General features: G+C 46.2%; 1 protein-coding gene across 4 annotated transcripts in view; it reads right to left on the bottom strand.

Annotated features, from left to right (window-relative positions):
* RUNX1 (RUNX family transcription factor 1) overlaps positions 1-20623 on the bottom strand; it is a 164348-nt gene that overhangs the window by 20453 nt on the left and 123272 nt on the right. For 3 of the 4 annotated variants that reach the window (XM_048071509.2, XM_048071510.2, XM_066978540.1), the window contains one exon: positions 13418-13609. The exons of the other annotated variant lie outside the window; for it this stretch is intronic. In XM_048071509.2, the coding sequence (XP_047927466.1) occupies positions 13418-13609 (192 nt within the window). The remainder of the gene's footprint in view (positions 1-13417; positions 13610-20623) is intronic. 4 annotated transcript variants of the gene reach the window in all.

Genomic DNA, 20623 nt, shown 5'->3' on the forward strand with positions numbered 1-20623 from the left:
TTAGCCTCTCCTGCCAGTGAATTAAATGTGGAATGGTTTATTCCCCCATCCTCCAGCAGCTCTTCCCCCATCTTCACATGCTCGTTTAGCCAGTCTGAATTTACAGATAAGCTAATGATGAGACACTAGAAGGCAAAAACAGACAATTACCTAGGCAAATGTTTGAAGGATTTGGGCCCTGGGGCGAAAATGCTGTTTACTAAAGACTGAAAGTGCCATTTCTACTTAGTACAACCGAGTGTGTCTGAACTCAGCAGTTCTGGATAGTGGCCACCAGTGGACTCAGAGCGAGTTTTATAGGTGTGAGATAACATCACACTCCTGTCTGCATTTCATCACCGCAGGGCCTTTCTCTGTATTCTGAAACAAAGGCGTGCAAGTACCAACAGAAGTATACTTCACCATCTGTCTTTATGTTCACTCATTGCACGGTTAATCATTTATTTTTATGCTGAAGACCACCCCGACAAGGTGCAAGGGCAGATCCTCAGCTGGCCTACTCAGTAGAGCAATGCCAACTTGCACTGGCTGGAGATCTGTCTCTGGGTCTAGTTCTGTGCCTTTCAAAACTCCCTGGACGTGTGCAGGGTTCTCGTGTTGCCCTTTCCCCTTCCTATTTCCCTCCTCAAAAGGTGTTTTGGGGATAAGGAATGAGGTAAGAGTCGAGAGGAGGAGGAGGAACAAGATGAGTGAGCTGCTCTGCATTTCGGGCTGCCCTCCTACCGCTGCCTGCAAGGCCACAGAGGTGGGACCAGCAGTGGCCCTGGCAAAAATGGAGGGGATCGGGATGTAGAAGGGAAAGCATAAAAAAAAGGATGTGGGAAAGCACAACTGGTCTTCTACACCTAGGGATGGCCCCGGTCACCAAGAGCTGTGTGGTGCACGTCTGCTGGCGCTGCAGCACATCTGCCAGCTGAGGAAGCCCAGCTAGCCTTTGCTTATATGTGGCAAACAGCTACATGGAGAGAGTCTGGAAGGCCACCGGCATTTTGGGGCTGTTTCAGCAGTAGTACAAACTCCTGCTCCAATGAAATGCTCAGCCAAACACCTCCCATCTGACTTGGTGAAAAATTACCATTAACATACTTGGTGCAGAAAAGCCTGTGTGGGACAGGCCTACAGCTCCTTCCTGCCTTGCCACTCCCCTCAGTGGGAGAAGGGCACAACAGAAAGGTCAGGAAAGGGCTCTGGGTTACAACCAGAAGTACTGCCCAACCAGAAGAGAGCTAGGAAACAAATCTGACTTCATTTTGATGCAACACCTTGAAAGAGAGGGCCAGCAACGGAGTTTCCAGAGGATGCGCATCTGAGATGCCCGAGCACAGGAACTGGAGGAGGAGGAGTGGGTGAAGGGAGAGCACAACAGCAAAGACAGAGACTGAGACAAAAATCGGCCTCCTGTCTTCACCTCAGGAGTTAATGGTGCCTGGAGCCAGGCTGATCCTCCAGCCAGGCCAAGCCACTTCAGTGCCAGGAAGTGGAGGATCTCGGCCACGCTGGCATCTGAGCCTGGCACCTTTCACAACCTCCGAGATCTCAAGAAGTGGCCCTGCGATGCTGGGTAAATGACACAGGTGCTAGGCAAACTGATAAGGAGCTATTAATAGTGCTGACCCATGTGGAGGTAAACTTCTCAGAAAGTCTGTGAAAAACTAGGTGCCCACCTCCCATGCCTAATCCACCAGGCATGGGCCTACAGCGTGAGTCCTCAGAGACCAAGCCTTAGTCACATTTAACTGCCAGGATCAAGCTATACTTTTCACAAGCACTCCACTGCCTTTGTTTTGTAAACCTGTTTTCCCTTGAAGAAAAGAGGGGCATGTTGCCTCAAAGCATTGGGAATGTGTCTTGTAAGGAGACAGCATTTCCTCAGCCCTCCCTTTATTTTTTTTCCTCCTTCTTCAAATGTGAAAAATAAGTTGTATGACAGCCTTTGGTGGAGATGTGTGCAACAAGGCCCTCATTGTCTCAGACAGGTGTGAGATTGGAATTGATTCAGCGCCAGCAATCCCAGTATCAGAGCCAGCTCTGTGAGCTGAAAACATACACCAACCATCCAGTAATACCACTGCAGCCAGCCAGAGACTCAACAATTTAAGGCTTAACACACACACAACATAAATCAGATGAGGATGTACCAGCCAACCGTCAGCTTCTTGGGCAGATGCCTGCAGACCGTCTGTGCGGATCAGACCTTGCCTGTTTCGGTTATTGGAAACATTTTTTTTTTTTTCATATAAAGATGAGAGGCTGGGTGGAGCAGCTAGCTCAGACACATTTACATTTGCCCTATCTTGCCCCAACAGCCCTCCTTTGCTTGCTGTTTGGAGTCAGGACTTCTTGTAAAGTTGCTTTATTCCAAGTACAGGAGGGAAGGAATTACATCTTGGGGAAATGTTTAATGTACAAATACAGAAATCACATGGACACGCTTTCAGTGTGCACCACCCTCAAGAAACAAAACCATTCTCCTTCCTTGGGAGTTCAGGAGCCTCTGAACATGATCGAACAAGCACAAGAATTAGCACAGCTGTTTTTCTTTCTTTTTTTTTCTTTTTCTTTTTTTTTTCTTTTTCTTTTTTAAGGATGTGTTTCCTTCACTTTTCCAGGAAAACCTGTTTCTGCACTCTCTCCTCTCTGCCTTCACTACTCTCACCTGCTTCACCCCAACGGTCCCTGAGCTATGTCTGGCTGGGTTACTCACCCGGTGAGGGCACGGGCGGGCAGTGCGGGTGCAGGCAGTGGCTCAGCCACACTCAGGACCGATCCCACATGCCACCCCGCCACCTCGGTCATGCTGGGGTGACCCATGACAGACCTTGCCTTGTTGCTGTGCCTGAGGCTGCTGGCAAGCTCTGCTCTGCCTGGTTTCTCCCTGTGCTCCTCATGGTGGAGCCTGCCCTGGTCTCCCACACCGTATGAGGAGAGCAGCGTGCAGCTGCGCTGGTGGCACATGAAATGCATGCTCCCCACAGGCTTTCAGGTCTGAGCACCAAGCCCCTGACTAGTGGCTGTTTCATTGCAGCAGCCTCCTCTGCCCTTGCTCAGTTCCAGCTGCCCCTGTTTTTGCAGCAGATCTGGGGATGGAGGTAGGTGACCCACGGGGATGGCTGCAAACCTTGCTACCAGGTGGCTCTAGTTCCTGTGTCCTGTGGGATCTCACTCAGCTCCTGCATTTCCCAACATGGACCCTTGCCAAGTGAAGGCTGGCAGAGGCTTCCTGGGGCCAGCGCTGACTCCTGGCCCTGGCACGCCTGCAGGTCCCAGGCTGGTCCCCTGCCACATCCATCTGCAGGGCTTACCTGGGCAATGGGAGAGGGCTTGCAAGGCGGTGGCTGGGGAGTGCCACTGCCACAAGAGCCTGGCACAAATGCCCAGGTATGTGTTTAAAAGCTGAAAAGAGGAGGTTTCAAAACAGTGTTTGCAGAGCAATGGCAATCTGCTAGCAATCCAGTTGTACCTAGGTGAGCGTCAGTTGGCAAGCCTTGGTTTGCACTCATTTGAAACGTCTCAGTCCCTTTTGTGTGGTTCTTTTTCAAGTTAATACAAGTGCTCACTTTTATAACGTATGGCAGAGCAGAACTGTTCTCTGGTTGATACCTTCTCCCATTAGGTAATTAATACCAAGCCTGAATTTGCAAATGGTTTTGCATGTAAAATTGCTCATGTATATATAGGTCTCAAGGATATCAAAGAGACTGTTTGTTTGAGCAGTTATTCACGTGCTCTCCTGCAAAATGAGGATCATCATTTGGAGTTGGGATTTTTAAAATTAAATGTGCTTCAGTAAGCATATGCAGTGATAACTCAAATCATCATAAACACCGTATTAGTTCAGCTGGCTCTAAATCAGCATTACAATAATAAAACAAACATTTCTGATTAAATGTTGTCTTTTCTACAGTTCAAAGAATATAGCAGTCTACAGCAACCTCTGAATATTGAAAAATTATCAATGAATAAAGCAGGGAGTATGTAAATTTTTGCTATGTATGAGAATGATTTTTGGCTGAACTATGTTTCATTAGTAATGATCACCTGAACTTGATCCTCAGGAAATAAGAACCTGAACCAGCCAAGTGATTCCTAAAAGCTCTGGTAATTGTAATTATTTAAAAATGCAAAGGACGTAAACCACAACGGTTTAGATTATAAAGCCTGCCTAGTGATCCTGTTCCATTTTTGGGTACCTAATCAAAGACACTGAAAGCATCCCTTTTTGCAGAAATCCAGGCTCCTTGAAAGTGCCTGGGGTTGAGCACCAAAACCTAGAAGCTCTCAGAATCACCAATCTTGAACTGATTATCTTGCCCAGTACAGATAAACGGAGTAAACCTCTGAAACAGGCCTAGGCATTTACTGTCAGAAATCGAGCTGACCTTCAGAGCAAAACCACAATTTTTTAATGGATCTATTTCCCATGCCTTTGTTTTTCAATGCTTTTAAGTGAAGAGATGTATATATAGAATGAAAATGCTCAGACGGAGGCAATCATCTGTTTGACTACATAATGTGTGTTTCCCCACATAATTGATTGTTTTACAGAGCACATCCAAGCACACTGTTCTTTGCATGCGAGCAATCTCCTTTTATAGTGGTCACAGTATACTGAACACATAGGGAACACATATAAATAAGTTTACTAATGGTGTACTGTGTAGTCAGTCATCCAAGAGGAGCCCTGCGAACCCTCTACACACATGGGACCATTAGAGACCTACTTGATGTAACATTGTGTTAAAGACAGGGCAGTGGAAGAGGCAAGGGCATGCCTGCACTTGGGGCTCCAAAGGAAGCCCCCTGCCCTGTGGATAAAAGCCTAAGGGTGAAGAAGGCAGAGATCTGCACCACAACCCATGGGAGATCCGCGCACAGACCCATTGAGCTGAGGCAGTTTGGAGGAGAAAAATGAGAAGGTCTGGTGGATTCAGGTCTGCCTGGGCTTATGGACTAACCCGTGTGTTATTCTCCTCCTATTTTTCCTTCTTTGTTTTCTAGATGGCTCTGCTCTAACCCCCCAGCGGTTCAGGTTTGGAAAGGCTCAATTCAGTATTTGAGGGAAAATAATACATTCAATTACAAAATCAAAGCGGTATCTTCTGGCACATGGGCAGCATCAGCTGAATAATAAGCTGTTTTCAGTGGGTGTTTGTTTTTAGGGTAAGGAGTTCTTATTTATTTTTTGTTTGTTTTATTTACCATGGGAGGTAATTTGAGCTCTGGTATCAAAACATGTCATGTTCTGCCAAGAGGGGATTAAAGCAGAGAATGCTATGGAAAGAAACTGGATTTGTCAGTAAAGAACTAAGAGAGATTTTATTTACCAGAGTTTTGCAATCAGAGCTTTTAATCTTCATCACAATTGGGCTATTCAAAGGCCAAGAATATGCTTCAAGGGCCAGTCAGGAATAACCCCAAAAGCAAGGAGTAGCTGCCTCAAAAGCTAAAATGCTATCAAGCGCATGGCCACTTGCTGCCCTCCAAGGTTCATGACACTGGGAGCACCTGCCTCTGGGGCAGGCAGGGATATTTGCTTTAGACGACTTCAGCACGCCAATACAACAGGTGGGATTTGGTGCTTGGCAAGAAAAGCAGTGAGCCAGGATAAGGTGTTCCCATGGAAAAGCAGGAGAGCCCAGAAACACAGCTAACCTCAACAGCAGATACAGAACATCATGGAGGTACAGAGGAGGCTGCATGAAAGCTGTGCTCTTGAGAGACGCTTAGACTTCTCCGCTGCCCAAAATGGGCAGGCAAGACCTTGGAAAGGTGCCTCCAGCACGGCTGTGCCATGGGAGAGCCAAAGAAGCAAGAAGTGAGCCCAGGGAATTCACTCTTGTCTCTGACCATCACGGTAGCTACTGAGAGCACTCGCCCTGGGCTGGAAACTTCAACGCACCTACAAGAGTCCAGCACTGCGTCAAAGGGTGTCTCTGCTTCTGCAGCGACATAACGGAGCATGGAGTTTGCCTTACTGATTCAGGAATGGCAGACCAAAGCAAAACAGAGAGAATCGTTGTGCAAGTTAAAAGCTGAAACAGGGATACTTGTTCCTACCTGCAAGCTCTGTTTCTCTTAGCAGTATCCATCAGCTCAACGTTGTTCTCATGTGGTAAAAGACATGGACTGATTAATGAAAAATAAAACTGGTTGGGCATGAGCTGCCAAATTTTATCAGTGCCCAAAATATTCAGCCAGAGAGCTACAGGCATTTCCAAAGGCATCTCTGTAGTTGTCACTAATTTCTCGAGGGCCAAGATGCTTGGCCATTACCAAAAAAATCTTGATAAGTTTTTCTAAAAACTTTTTGAAACATCAAGTTCCAAACAGCTTGCCAAGTGGTATGGAGAATGACTTGGACAAACCTTAGAACAAAACAGGGATCTCTAAGCTCCTTTCCTTCTGCTTTAAAGCCAAGGTTTCCCTCTCTTTAGTTAAAGTCGTCCTCTAGGATGCTCCATGCTGAGCATCCGGAAAAAACAAAACAAAACAAACAAACAAAAAAACAAAAACAGAAGGAAAATTTGTGTAAGTGGAGATGTTGCTTGGGGACTGAGAACATATTTGCTGCCTTATCTACTGCTTTTTTAATCTCAGGAAGTGCCAGGCAATTGGAATATGAAGATTGGTATCTTTTAAATATATCGACACTTGGAAATCTTCTGGATTAAACACCATTACATAACTCTTTCCATTAGGGCGTTAAGTTGATGAAAAAGCTGAGCAGTTTCAAGCCCTTTCTTTTCGAGAGCTGCCTGCAGGAAGACAGGCAGAGCTCTTGGACAAGGCTGGTGCCCCCGGGGCAGGCGCCGAGGAGCTCGCTTCCTCACCTTGCTCTGCCCTGGCTGGGACCAGGCTGTGAGCTGTGGCTGGAGGTGATGAAACCTCGTGGCTGGACGGCTTCCTGCCACCTCGACCTGGGAAAGTCTTCTCCTCAGCAGGCCAGGCATGAGGTTTGCAGCCCCAGCTACCTGCACATGGCATGAAATGGAGGTTGTGCTGGTGGTGCTGTCGCTGGGGACCTGGCTGAGATCTGTCCTGGGAAGTGCTGGAGACCTGGCGATGGAGGTGGGAGCCAGGAATGCACTGGGAGTCTGCAGGCAAAGACTTTGTCTCAGCACTGAGATCCAACAGAGCAAAGCGTTGAGAACATCCCTGAGCCTCCCACTGCCTGTCCTGGAGAATGAAATGTTTCTCGTTTGGCCTTGGTGAAGCCACAGGTGCAGGGAACTGATCAAATAGAACAAAATATGGGCCCGGAAAGCATCTCCGGGGTAGAGCAGCCCAGCCACATCCTATATTGTGCGCTTACATAACATAGCAAGATCCATCTTAAATTACATCTTTCTGTCAGTAATCACCCCCCTGGAAGGCTGCCAGGGCTGCGCTGATACATGGGAACCATCTTCCAATTTCCAGGCTAAATTCACTGATGGCTAGTTTACAGAATAACCACTTGCTCCCAAGCCAGCATTGTCCTTTGACGCAAATGGTGCTCCTCCCTCCTTGGTGCTGAGCTTCTCTGCTGTGTTTATTGACTGCAATTACCTTCCCTCTCAGCCTTTGTTTTGGTGCCCTGACTAAACCTGGCTCTGCTAATCTCTTCTTCAAGTAAGGTCTCCGTTCCTCCTGTTATTCTAACAGCCCCCTTTGCACCCAGTGCCATTTGAGTTAATTTCTCTTGAACACTGGATGATCATGGCTTTATCCAAACCTCAGCTGAGATTTTTTTTAAAACTCTCTATCTTGCTCTGAATACAGTACCCCACCTATGGCAAAACTGGTGGCCTGCTTCTGTCGGGTGAGAAGGCGATGAGGAGGAGATTGTGGAATAAATGTTTCTAACCCCAAATGGAGGGAGTTCCTCAGGACCGCTCTTGTTTCTGGGCTGCTTCTGGCTATAACAACCCCTCTCTTATGTCACAAAGAACCAGCCCTGCAGACAAGCAAAGGCTTGGCAGAGGTAATGCGTCACGGTAACAAAATTTTATCCCTGTCAAAATTAATATTTGGAGAGGACCCAACTGGTTTTAAGAACGTTGCAAATCAAATGAAAGCCATGCATCTCGCTGCAAGGAGCTGATTTCCACATGGGGTGAACTGGCAAAGTGAAAAGCAACGCGAAGAGCTGCAGCCAAGAAAGAATGGGTGCTGTGAAGCTGAAGGTTATTTAGTTATATTACACACCTCTTGCATACATCTTTGCCATACTGATATTTACAAACCACCTTTTTCTATTATGTAGAGTACATTCTGTATATACTACAGCCTCGTGAATGTTCTCTAAGATATGGAGGGTGTTAGTTTCACACAAAATGAGAAGTCTTGCTTGGCCAGAAGTGGTACACAACTTACTTTTCTGCTTCTGCAAATGGCAGTGTCACATTTCTGATACTTCCTTTTAGTTTATGCTTTTGAACAAACTTCCCTAAAACATTCTCCAGTTTAGTCAACACGAGTAGCTCTGGACAAAAACGGTAGCACCTGCGCCTGTGGAGCTACAGGATGGACTCAGACACCATTCAGTAGGAGGTTCACCTATATTTGTTAGGAGGGGCCATGAAAGAGGAATGATTTTTTCCCCAGAGCAGAGTTCTGTTGGACTGAACGAGAGAAGAATTGCTTTGAGTAAGCTAATCTGGTTCACACAGCAGTGTGCACATCTCTTCATATGCAAGCTGGTTTATGACACAAGTAAATAGCAGGGTGAGTCTGCTACTGATGACACCGTACCCTTTAAAAAGAAAAACTGCTGAGGTTATTCACGGCAATATTAAAGTATTATCTGCTGAGACATATATGTGAATCAAAGAAATGTATTGTACCTTCAGTAAAAAGATACTTCTCTCTATAAAAAATCTCCTTTTTGACAGAGCCAGCTGGAAATATTCCAGCTAAACAGATCGGCTTAGCAAAATATTTTGTGAAAACACCGCTCGTTCAGCAAACCTCCTGCGACCTCCCAGTGGCCGTGGCAATCAAGTTCTGGGCCCACGGCACCTCTCCTCACGGTGTCCTCCTGCCTTGTCCCCACATGCTCCCAGCACGTTGGCTGCCCACCCCCGGTGTCTCCATCAAAAGGGATGTCCCTTGGTCGCTCACAAAATTCACGCAGCCTGCCTAATGGTGCAGAAATGTTACTGTGGGAATGGGGAGGCGAGCTCTGCATATCCAGGAAAAAGCACCGAGGCATTGGATCCCTGGCCACGCTGCTTGGCAATGACATGAGGGCTGCCAGTGGCCACCCGACGCTACCCTACTGGTCGAGGAAGGTGGGAGAGGTGCTGATAGGCAGGGTGCTGAGCTCTGGTGGCACCTGCTTGACGTGCTGGGCAGTGTATTTTGGGATGGAGAGTTCAGGTGGTTAGTCAAGTGGGAACATGATGATGATACGTGTGCTGAGGGAACAACAGGGAGAGGCAGACGCGGCCTGAGAGAACGTGAAAATGTAGGCATTTAGCAATGCACGAGGGGAAGGGCTGGCGAGTCTGGGATCCTGGGAGCCTGTTTATCTGTCCTGGCAGGGAGAGGTGTGCACACCAGCTAGGATTCTCCAAAGCTCCCAAAAACTGCATTTTGCAGCAATGAAAGACGGAGGCGCAGCCACAGCCCTGTGCCTGCTGCCAGCCTCTGGGAAGGGCTGCCCTGCACACGCTTCTGGCTCTATTAACCTATGGCCTGCTAAGCCGATTCAAAAGTGGAAATATTAAAAGTTGGGGCAGGATGCAGTTGTAGCAAGAATAAAGCCATCTTAATTCCCCACGCTTAGACACCGCCCTTGACTCCACTACTGCGTTTCCCTGGTTCATGGGAACCCTGATAAACTCTGGCTGGTTTTGGTGGAGAGAGATTACGATAGCAAGGACCTTGAAATGTCTCCTCAACAAAGTGTATTGCACCTGGAGGAAGACAAAAGGCTGGCTTGTAACAAAATAATCTCTCTGTCTTTATGTTTCTTGCTAATTCAAAGAGCTGATCTCGACATGATCTCTGTTACTTTGCTGTTGGTGCTAGTTCTCTGCTTTGGTTAAAGATCTGTCAGAAATTTTATTACAGACTCTTGTTTCCAGAGATTTTAGACTTGGTCATAAAAGCGTGGTCCCAGCTGAAACTTAACATATAAGATTACAAAATTGAAAAAAAAAAAAAAAAGAAGAAAAGTGAGCAAGCAAGCTCAAATATTTTTAAGGCTATAAAAGCGTAAACAGAAACAGAAGCATGCAGCTTAACGTGATTACAATGATTGTTTGTTTTCCCCAGACAGGAAAAATTACTTTATTTTATTTATTTTTCTAACCTATGGGTAATTAATAAATCATTAGTTGGAAGCATTCTTGGGCTAATTTTTAAAAAAAAAAAGATTGGAATTATTTAATTGTACACATTTTTGGATGATATTCCTAATGCCCTAATTTACTTATGTTATTTATTAGCTCAATGTTATTGCCTCAGAAAGAATACCTTCTCAGGCTGATGACTTACACCTTTAAAATATTTCTGTTGGCCCTAAAAAATCGTACTATAAAGGAACCATATAAATTCATATTTTTAAAACTCTTGAATTATGGATCTACCTACTCCAGTTAACACTAACCACTGTAAAACCAGTAATTATGTATTTACCGTCTGGTTTAGACTGGTATTAGAAGAAACTCAACTGTAATGTATACACAGAGAGATTTACATTTATGGCACATATAAATTTCAATGCTCATCGAGGGTTTTACCTAAACTTTCATAAATAACAACCCAGAGTAGCTCGCATAGCTCTATTTTCTTTTCCTCTCTGTGCAAAGGAAGGGGTGAGTTAAGGATGAAGTGTTAGCTGGCGTTTGAGCTCTAACTGAATTTCCTTACTCTGCGAGTGCAGGTCAAATCCTTTGACATGATACGCTTGGTACTTGCACAAAGTAATCTTTCAAGTTAAAACATGTGTGATGTGGTGGAAGCCTTCTCTCCCCTTCGGTTCCCCTTTTGTCTGTGAATTGGTTATGGTTAGATCTTTTAAATGAACAGGTGTACTTGCTCGCTTTTTGTGATACGAAAGAAGCATAAAACTCGATTATAGCAATTTATGGTCTCTTAACTTGCTTGGACTTGTATCCATGACACAAGCAGCTTTATGCTCAAATTCAAGACTTGGTAAAATAGGAAGTTAAAATTAACCTCAATCCTTTTATAGATGAAAACCTCAACAAATAAACAGCGGTTTAGTGGCATGGCAACCTGCCCCTTTAAATCCAAGAACTAGTCTGAGATGTCTATTTTGAGTTAGTTTTGCTTTTTAAAAAAAAAGATAATTGGACTTGGATGAGCAGAGGAGTAGCCTGTGATTCATACCAGCGTGAGTTAAAGCACGGCGCAATGCTACTACTGAGAAGCTAGCAATGTATGGGCTTTTTGTGCCTTATGCCATAAACAAAGCACCCCATACTCTCTTCAGTGAGAGTTTTAATAAATGTGTTTCAGGATGTGAAGAAGTACATGCCGGTATGGCAATAGGGTGGAAAGGGTCAGAAGCATTTAATTTTGGGGGCCTCCTTTCTGAAACATGATGCTGTTGAATAAAAATAAAAGGCATGAAAACACCCTTACTCCCTAGAGATCTCCCATGAGACCAGCCCAAAAGCCAGCCCTACTTTGAACACTGAGCAAGATGCGATGGCGCTGGAGCTCCATGCCACTGCAGCCCTTTTGCCTTGCTGCAACAGTGGGATGAAGACGAGCCCTACAAGCCAAAAGGTGCCTGCGGCAGAAAGTGTCAACATCAAAGAGGCTTTGGGTTTAGGGTTATTTCACTAGTAGTGACTGCAGCCTCAGCAAGTTGCTCAGGGGGCGTCTTAGGATAACATCTAAACTGGGGAGGCAGAAGCAAAGGGGAACTCAGGGGAAACTTTGAGGAGGGTATCGATGAGGAAACACCAGCAGTTCAACTGGTACCGCCTTCCGAGCTACATTCACAGGTAAAACTCATTAAAACCGTGTTCGTGAAGAGCAGAGCAGAGCAACGTACTAAATATATTACTGGAGAGAGCAGCTGAGCCCCCAGACGGGCGTGAAGCCATCCCAGCGAGGGACCTCCACATGGAACAAGGGAAGGGGGATACGCACTGCTGAACCCGATACTCTGCTAAGCATATAGTGTTCCTGAGAAGTCGAGGAATGCACGTCTGCGACCGATACCTCCACCCACGGAGCTGCAGGCTGCCGAGCAGCCGCAACAGCATGGGCATTTGCTTTTGCAGGAGCTGAGCTGCATGGAGGGGAATCCCAACGTGGTCTGCTCTACAGATCAGAAAACCAAGGGAGGCTGGCGAGGTGCAGGATGAGACCCAGGAAGGGACACTGTGTAGTCCTTCCACCTTTTTGTTTGCTTGTTTGCTTTTTCCCTGCCTCGTTCTAGAATACAATGTATGACAATGTGTTGGTTTATTTCCCAAGCTTCTCAAAACTGCCTGGTTCTACTCCCAGTGAAGTCAACAGGTTTGCGGTAGCTGTCACTGGGCCAAAGACCTTCCTGGTCCTGGGAATAAAAAGACGCAGCAAGCCTTGCATTCTGCAAGGGATAACCTTCTCTGTATGCAACAACGTGTAACCCTGGTTTTAAAAAATAAATGTTGAAAAAAGAACTTATTGCAGGAATTGATGGTAACCCTCTCCCCCCAGCGCACCAGCAGAGAACCTCAACTACAAGAAGAGCAGAAGAAAACTCCACTGGGAACAGCTCTTACTACAACAAGTACCATGTTGCACCTTCGCTTCGGAGGCATCTCACTACAAACCTGCACCTTGATATGCATTGTGCAAAGTGTGTTATCAGCTATCATTACATAGCGACCTGATTCTCTGCTTACGAAGTTCCAGCAGATTTCAGTAGCAGATTTGATCTTACTAGTGACAGACTCAACTCCAGCAGTGGCAGATAAGGTTTCAAACTGAATTGCTTGGTTTCATTGGCATCATCCAAGCCTGCATCTCAGAGGAAATCGGACTCCAGAGTCACTGTTTGGCAGGTTTTCGTTCAAATACAACCCAATGGATAAGCACTGGCCCCAGAAATAAGTTCAAACCAGCCTGCCCATATTTAGATCTTGTCTCTAAGAGGGGACAAAGCACTTTGTAAAATTCTCTTTGCAACTGTCTCTCTGGGAAAGGTCAAAGCAAGGCATTGGCATCACTTCTCTCTCATTCAAGCACAAAATTAATTGATAGCTACCCACCAGGAAATACACCTACACATATGAAAAGGCCTATGATAATGTACCTTTGCAAGAAAACAGACTTGCAAGGCCTCCGTGTGTCTCAGGACAGCCAAAAAGAGAGACAGGGGCAAGGGGGGGAACGCCTCCGAGCCCCATAGCTCTCAGCAGGGCCAGGCAGGCGCTGGGCGAGCAGGGGGAGGATTTTGGGTACTTACCCTGAATCTGACTCTGAGGCTGAGGGTTAAAAGCAGTGGTGTGGTTCAAGGAGGCTCGTGGGTTGGGTGTGGGGGCTGGGTGGTGTGGGCTGACCCTCATGGCCGTACGACGCAACTGCTCCAGTTCACTCAGGCGCTCTGAAAAGGACAAGCTCCCGGGCTTTGTCTGCTCATCTAGTTTCTGACGATGTCCTATTGTGGGAGGGGGGGGAAAAAGATCAGAAAATCTCACTGATACATGAGGTCTGTTGACTTTTTTCTTTTTTTCTTTTTTTTTTCCTTTTTTTTTTAAAAAAAAAAAAAAACCTCATCCACTGACAAAGTACCTAACCAGCTAGCAGCTATCTGAAATTAAACTGAAACCACCTCTCTGCAAGAACATGAGACACAAACAAGTCATACATTGAAACCATATCACAGGGCAGCCCAAGATGGCCTACTCTGAAAAAACAGGTCCACTGAAAAGTGCAATGCCTTCCTATTGCACCTCAGAATGGGACAGGAAGCATTTTCGGAAGGAGTAAAGTCTGCTGGGATGAGTAAAAGGAAGAAAGTTGTGGTGGCCCCTGTGCTAAATCTGCATTGGAGTAACTCATCAGAAATTCAATCTCAGACTGTTGTGAAGTACCATAATTAGACAAGTACTATGGGGCTATAAAATAGCAAACCCAAACAAATCCCAATTTTGGATCTTTTAGCAATGGTTTTATAGACAGAGGTAGGCAAGAAACACCAGAAGTTGGCAGAATTGCAGCTGGCGGGCCATGAAGTCTCCCTTAGTGGAGTTTCCAAAACACGAGGTCCCACCAGACATCTGACTCTAAGAGAGCAGGTGCTGACATTACAGTGCAGTCCAGTGCACAGAGGAGTTAGCTTTGGCCATGTGCATGCTACGGGGACCTGCATGCCCTAGGGCCGCCCTTGGAGTATGGGGGAACAGGGAAGGAGCTGGAAGGCAGCACAGCATCAAGGCATGGCCAGGTTCAGCTGGAAGGGCAGAGACCTTGTCTTGTCATGAGCAGGACTGGTTTCAAGATACGCTTTAGCTAGCAGCAATGAGCAGTATGCAAGGAATAAGGTAATGCATTTCTAACTGCTGCCCGTGAGTGCTCTCTGCTCTGGGATCCCATGTGTAGCCTTATCACAAAATGCCACGTTGCTCAGTAACCTCAAAGACTGAGTACAGAGCATACGCTAAAGATGTCTCATAACTCCTTTTCCCCCAGTCCCAATTCCGCACTTTGCATTTGTCTCAAGAAATCAGCTTCCTTGCGAATCTTTGTGTCTTGTCCCTTCTCCTGTTTTCCTACAGGAAAGGGCACTGATACCCTGACATGAACATATCTCCACTGTCAAGTCCAGAGGCCAAATTTAGTTCTACTTGCTCCCTTAAAGAAGATGGCATTATCCATGTTTTCTGCCAAATACCATAGTTTTCTGTCTGTCCATTCCTGATTTTCATTGTCTTTCAACAAAGAGTTGCCTTTGGCAACTCTCTGTGCATCTCTCAACCCTCCACACAAGGAGATGTCCAATGCTGCTCCTGTGGCAAGTCCTCTATGAGCTCGCGGCTGCAGCAGTGAAACAGACTGGCACAAAACTCCCCCAAATAATCCACATGTCCTTGTAGTATTTAACGTTTAAACATTTATAAACACCCAGCTTCCAATTCTGCATATCGGTGAATAAGCAACAAGCGATCTCTGAAAAGGTCTGTATGTCCCTTCCTCTACAGTGTGCTCTTTCATGCCACCCTAACAGCTTAATCAGGACACAGGACCATTTTATACACTAAGGGGAAAATGTACATTTAAAAGCAGTTCCCAGTAGCTGCATTTCTAAAATTAAATTTTATAACTTGTATTATGGTTCCAAATCGCAGTGGCTCGGCATTTCTTCCTGTTGCCAGGCCCTTTGGCACAGCTTGAACTGTCTCAGATTCCACACTGTGCTATAAATTATCCCAAGAGGGGGAAAAAAATTAAAATATAAAAAGACATATTATATAGCAGTGGTTTCATCGTTAAAGAGACCCATTAGAGCTTCCAAAAAAAAAAAAAAAAAAGGCGGCAGGGGGGAGAAAGACGAAAAAGACTTTTATCTGACATTTTGGTGGGTCAAGAGCAAACGCTTCATTTGTCAGCAGTGCAAAGCTGGACACTGCCCCAAGCCTCAGGCTCCTGACACCGGACTTGAATGCGAACATGCGGAGTCATACAAGATGTGTAAAATACCTCATACATTTGGATTAGTTTAAGCTTCAGCGGGCTGAACCAAGGGCTTGCAGAGCCAAGACTCAGATCCTTCCAAATCCATACCCCCAGTGTAATTTATTCCTCATTTTGAATTCACGTCAGCCATTTTCTGCTTTTAAGCCAGCAGTTTGACCTCCCCGTACCCTGCTTTCTCCTCTGCCGGCCAGGCGCTGCCCTCACGGCACCCCGCGCTGCGGCGGCCCGGCCTGGCCCCAGACTACCCCACGGCCCTGCGGCCTCACACTGGGGCGAGCAGTTCCTGCGCTAAGGGCTGTGCTCAGGCCAGCGAGGCAACAATTAACGTTCCCCTCTGAAGCTCGCCCAGGCACTACATTTGTGCCTGAATTAATGAATGAACCAAAGGCGCAGCGTCCTCCCGAGGCCACCACGGGGCACGCTGCTCCCAGGCCTACCACTGCACAAGTCTGCATCGCCCATCCACCAAGCGAAGCGCCTGCCCTTGCCCAGCCCCAGATTTTGTCAGTTTGGGGCACTGTTGGAGGGTGCCTCAGCTTGTAGCTCCAAACATTGTCACCTCCAAAAGTGACTTTCCACCCCCCACCACCAATCAAAAGACCTATCCAACCTTATCTCCCCTGCCGGCTGCTGCAGGTAGCAGCACTGAACCTGTTTTTGTGGTAGGAAATTGAAGAACTCTGTCAGAAAAATATAACAAATACAAATGGTTTTCCCAAGCCACTATAAATGCACAGGCAGAGCTTTGCTAGGGTGACTTGTATTTTTGCATTTATTAGCTTTACTTTGAAGTTATCCTTTAAATATCTTGCTTAAAGAGCAGGCAAGTTGTCCTCGGCTCACCCCTGTAAAGCACAGGGCTATTATTATCCCCATTTTACAGGTGGAAAACTGAATCATGGAGAAATGAGGTGACCTGCCTGTGGTCAGACAGCGAACCTGCGGCAGACGCCTGCCTCCTAGCTCAGCACTGTGCTCGCATCACCAGCCTTCACAGAATCACAGACTCATGAAGGTTGGAAAAGATCCTTAAGATAACCAAGTCCAACCATCACATAACACTACCAAGTCCACCACTAAACCGTGTCTCTAAGCGCCGCATCCAGACAGCTCTGAAATACTTCCTGGGGTGGGGATTCCACCATTTCCCTGGGCAGCCCATTCTAATGCTTGACCACCCTCCTCCAGAAGAAATCCTTAAAACCTCCCCGGGCACAACTTGGTGCCATTTCCTCACGTCCTAACACTTGTCACCTGTGAAAGGGGACCAACACCCCCCTTGCTGCAACCATCATTCAGGTAGTTGTAGACAGCAATGAGGTCTCCCCTCAGCCTCCTTCTCTCCAGACTAAACAACCCCAATTCCCTCAGTTGCTTCTTGTAAGTCCTGTTTTCTAGTCCCTTCACCAGCTTTGTTGCTCTTCTCTGCGCACGCTCAAGTACCTCAATACCCTTCCTGTAGTGAGGGGCCCAGAACTGAACACAGTACTCGAGGTGTGGTCTCACTGGTGCTGCATACAACGGGATGATCACTTCCCTGGTCCTGCTGGCCAACTACTTCTGATACAGGCCAGGATGCCATGGGCCTTCTTGGCCACCTGGGCACACTGCCTGCTCATGTTCAGCCGGCTGTCGACCAGCATCCCCAGGTCTTTTCCTGCCAGGCAACTTCCCAGCCCCTTTCCCATCTTTGAAGAGGCGTGTAAGGAACGCTGAGGAAGAGTGGCAGACGGGAAAGCCGTGCACCTAATGCCACCACTCCCAGCACCAGGCAGGGTGAGGGAGAAGAGTTGCCACAAGAGGAGATGGCATTTTTGCCTCCTGCTCTTCTGCTCCCTCTTCTCTGGCGTTGCAGAGTTGGAGGTTTTCCATAGAATAAATGTGGCAATAAACTTGGGAGCTTCTGGACTTTTTTCCTTATCCCTTTCAAATACTGAGGTCAGGCAGACTTTTTTACACAGAATATTAAATGAGGAGTGTAGAGAAAACATTAGCTTTTCTGGTACTTTTACAGCAACACGACATGAAAGTGTTTTCCCTCTTAATGGGAGGGAAACGCAGTTTTATAGACTTCAAGAGGCTGTGGAGCGCTCGGCTTGGACAGCGGCCACCTGCTTGGAGCTCTGGACGTGGAAGCGACCAGAACGACATGTCTTGGCAGCCCCCATCCTGTGCACATCCAGGGAAGGTGTGAGGCCCTAGGTGCTCCCATTCTGCCCGACGAAGCTACCGAAATTCCTGTGTATGCTCGGTAGGAGACTGCTGTAGTGAATTGATGCACTTCTTTCTTTCTTTCTTTCCAGTTTTGATGAGACAAGCACACTCTTCTGTCACTTGCTCCCATTCACGCACAAACCTCACAGTTTGGAGGTACCCCAGGGTACAGACCTGGGGCCAGAGACACAACCAGGCAGAGAAGCCTCAAGTTTTCATGTATATAATGCACAAGTTTTCTGCCCCAAATCAGCAGATTGTACTTGTGTGTGTGTGGATAGCACAAGGGGAGCTTATTTAAGCAGAGCCCTTTGTCCCCAAAGGGAGCAGAATACCTCCCTCTCACTCCTCTGCATCCCTTTTTCCAAGGATGGAAATAGAGGATTTCGCAACCTGTGCAACCCAAAAAGTGGGTTATCCAAGGGGAAAATGTCATATCTGTTCAGGCTTTGCCAAAGTGGGGAGTGTCTGACCAGACCCAATGCTTTGGTTTAATGAAATCTTGCCACTTTGGAACCATTTTGGAACTTGATCCAAGCATCTCCAGTTTTCAGGGCTGTTTGTGTGCAGGGCTTTGGTTTGGCTCCAGCTCTAGCTGGGTAGAAAATAAGCCATGTTTCATTGTGTCTAGCTAATAAAGTGGTAAACATTGTTTTGTACCATGGAGTTAAAATAAATCCAATTATTTTGTACGTAGTGAGGAATGAGAAGAAAATCTGCTCTTTCACATTATTGTAGGAAGGGAGCACATGCTTTTTAGTGCAAAAATAATATAATCTTGCAAGCAAAACTGAATTAAAGTATAGGACTTCTACATTACTACAAAGCTGAGTACTGCAAATGCTTGAAAATCATCCATCCTGCTGGAAAAAAAAAAAAAAAAAAAAAAACACATTTTTTGCTAACAATGGAAATAGTGCCTTAAGTGCATAATATTTTTCTATGTCCCAAATGTCCCAATTGTAAAATAATTTACAGTCTTTTCCCCTGATTTGCTATCTGCACAGGAGCAGCAACTAATATAACACCATTTACTGTGTTTTAAAGCAGACCTGACTTGATCCTGCAGAGATGTATGCACTAACCATTGTTATATGGCAGCCCATGGGGTTCTAGAAAGTGATGCTTGAAAATGAAACCAGCCTGAAAAGTGGTTTCCTCCCTAGCCTCCATGGTTTGGAAAGGACTTATACCACATTTGGGCATTACAGAGATCATTGCAGGACAGCACTGGAACACACCAACCTCTTGTACAGTGTTAAAAATATAGTGTAAAATGTTCCTAAAAAAGGAACTAGACACACTGTAGGATGTTTTCCTTCTCCTCAGTTAAAAATATTGCTGCAGTGAGGAGAAATAATGGTGATGGCAGTCAGAGCTTCAAATAGACTCATCAGCAATTATATTTTTTGGCTGTTTTTCTTAAGTACCGTGCAGGGAAAGCCTTATTTCCAGACAGTAGGAAGAGCATGGCAGACAGGATATTATGCTAAACATTTCTGTGTTGTGTCTGTAATTACCGGCAGAATCAGTGTTGGTCATCGGACCCAACCTGACCTTAGGCTCGAGGTACTGGGAAACACATGAATGAGACTGGACATTATGCACATGCACCATTCCCCGGCACAATGAACAGCCTGACATCCAGATGCCCTTCAAAAGCCGAACACCAAATAACGCCAGCACTGCGTAATGCCAAATGCAGACGGACTGACACCAGGAAATGTTTCCAGCTGTGCTTCTTCTATCAGCTCCCTGGCAAACCTCGGGCTTTCCGTGCCTTTATGGAAAATCTGTTTGTTGCTCTCAGTAACTGCAGACATACTAGACATTTCAGGTGTGATCCTTTGCTCAGCATTTAATTTTTCCACTTGATAATCCAATTTGGCTGTATGTTAAACAAGTGTCCGGTGCTGCCAAGAAGGCACACCAGGATTCATGCGGCACATTTGCTGCTCTCCAGTAGCTCCCCCGGTGCAGACCCTCGCCTGTGGGAAATGCGAGGCAGCTGATGGCAACTCTGTTCAGGTTCCTCACCCCACACTCACTGCACAGTAGCGACACACACGCTGGCAGCTCCTGCTGAGCAGCTGGGGTGCATTTTTTCCTACATTTTTTAAAAGTAGCTAAATACTCCCAGCGATATTGTTTTTCTTACGGCTTCTTTTTAAAAACAACATTAAAAAAAAAAAAAAACCAATTCACAAATAGATGCTATGGATAGAGGAAGCTACAAATTTCTAACAAGGAGTCCTTCTCCAGGATGGGAGAGTCAGAATCAAGTCCGTCTTGCCTGATCTGCAATAAAAAATGAACTTCATTTTCCTATTTTCCATATGAGAGCCCTAAATATAGGCTGGGAGCCCATCTCCCCCCATTTCTATCCGTATTTCATTCTCCAGCTGCAGTGAGAGAGCCCACATTTTGAGAACAGGAATGGTGGGTGAAGAAAGCACCCGTCCAGGAAAAAAAAGCAAAACCTGGGCCTTTTGGTCATCCTCCTTCCAGCCAGGCATGCTGAGTGCACAACTACGGGCAAGACTATGGGCTGCTCAGGGCTGGACCTCTCTGCTCCTGACAAACACTTGAGAAGTCTCACATTCATCCTGAGTTACAACAGCCAGTAAAAGCAATCTTGGAAATTGCTGCAAGACAGGAAAGATGCTTTCTCCCCTCCAGCTCTGCCGGTACAGCTCGTGCTGTACTAACAAGTAGCAATACACAAACATGCTTCTTCGTAAATCCTAACAACAACAACAAC

The sequence above is a fragment of the Anser cygnoides genome, chromosome 1 (assembly GCF_040182565.1).
Source record: "Anser cygnoides isolate HZ-2024a breed goose chromosome 1, Taihu_goose_T2T_genome, whole genome shotgun sequence".
NCBI classification, from domain to species: Eukaryota; Metazoa; Chordata; class Aves; order Anseriformes; family Anatidae; genus Anser; species Anser cygnoides.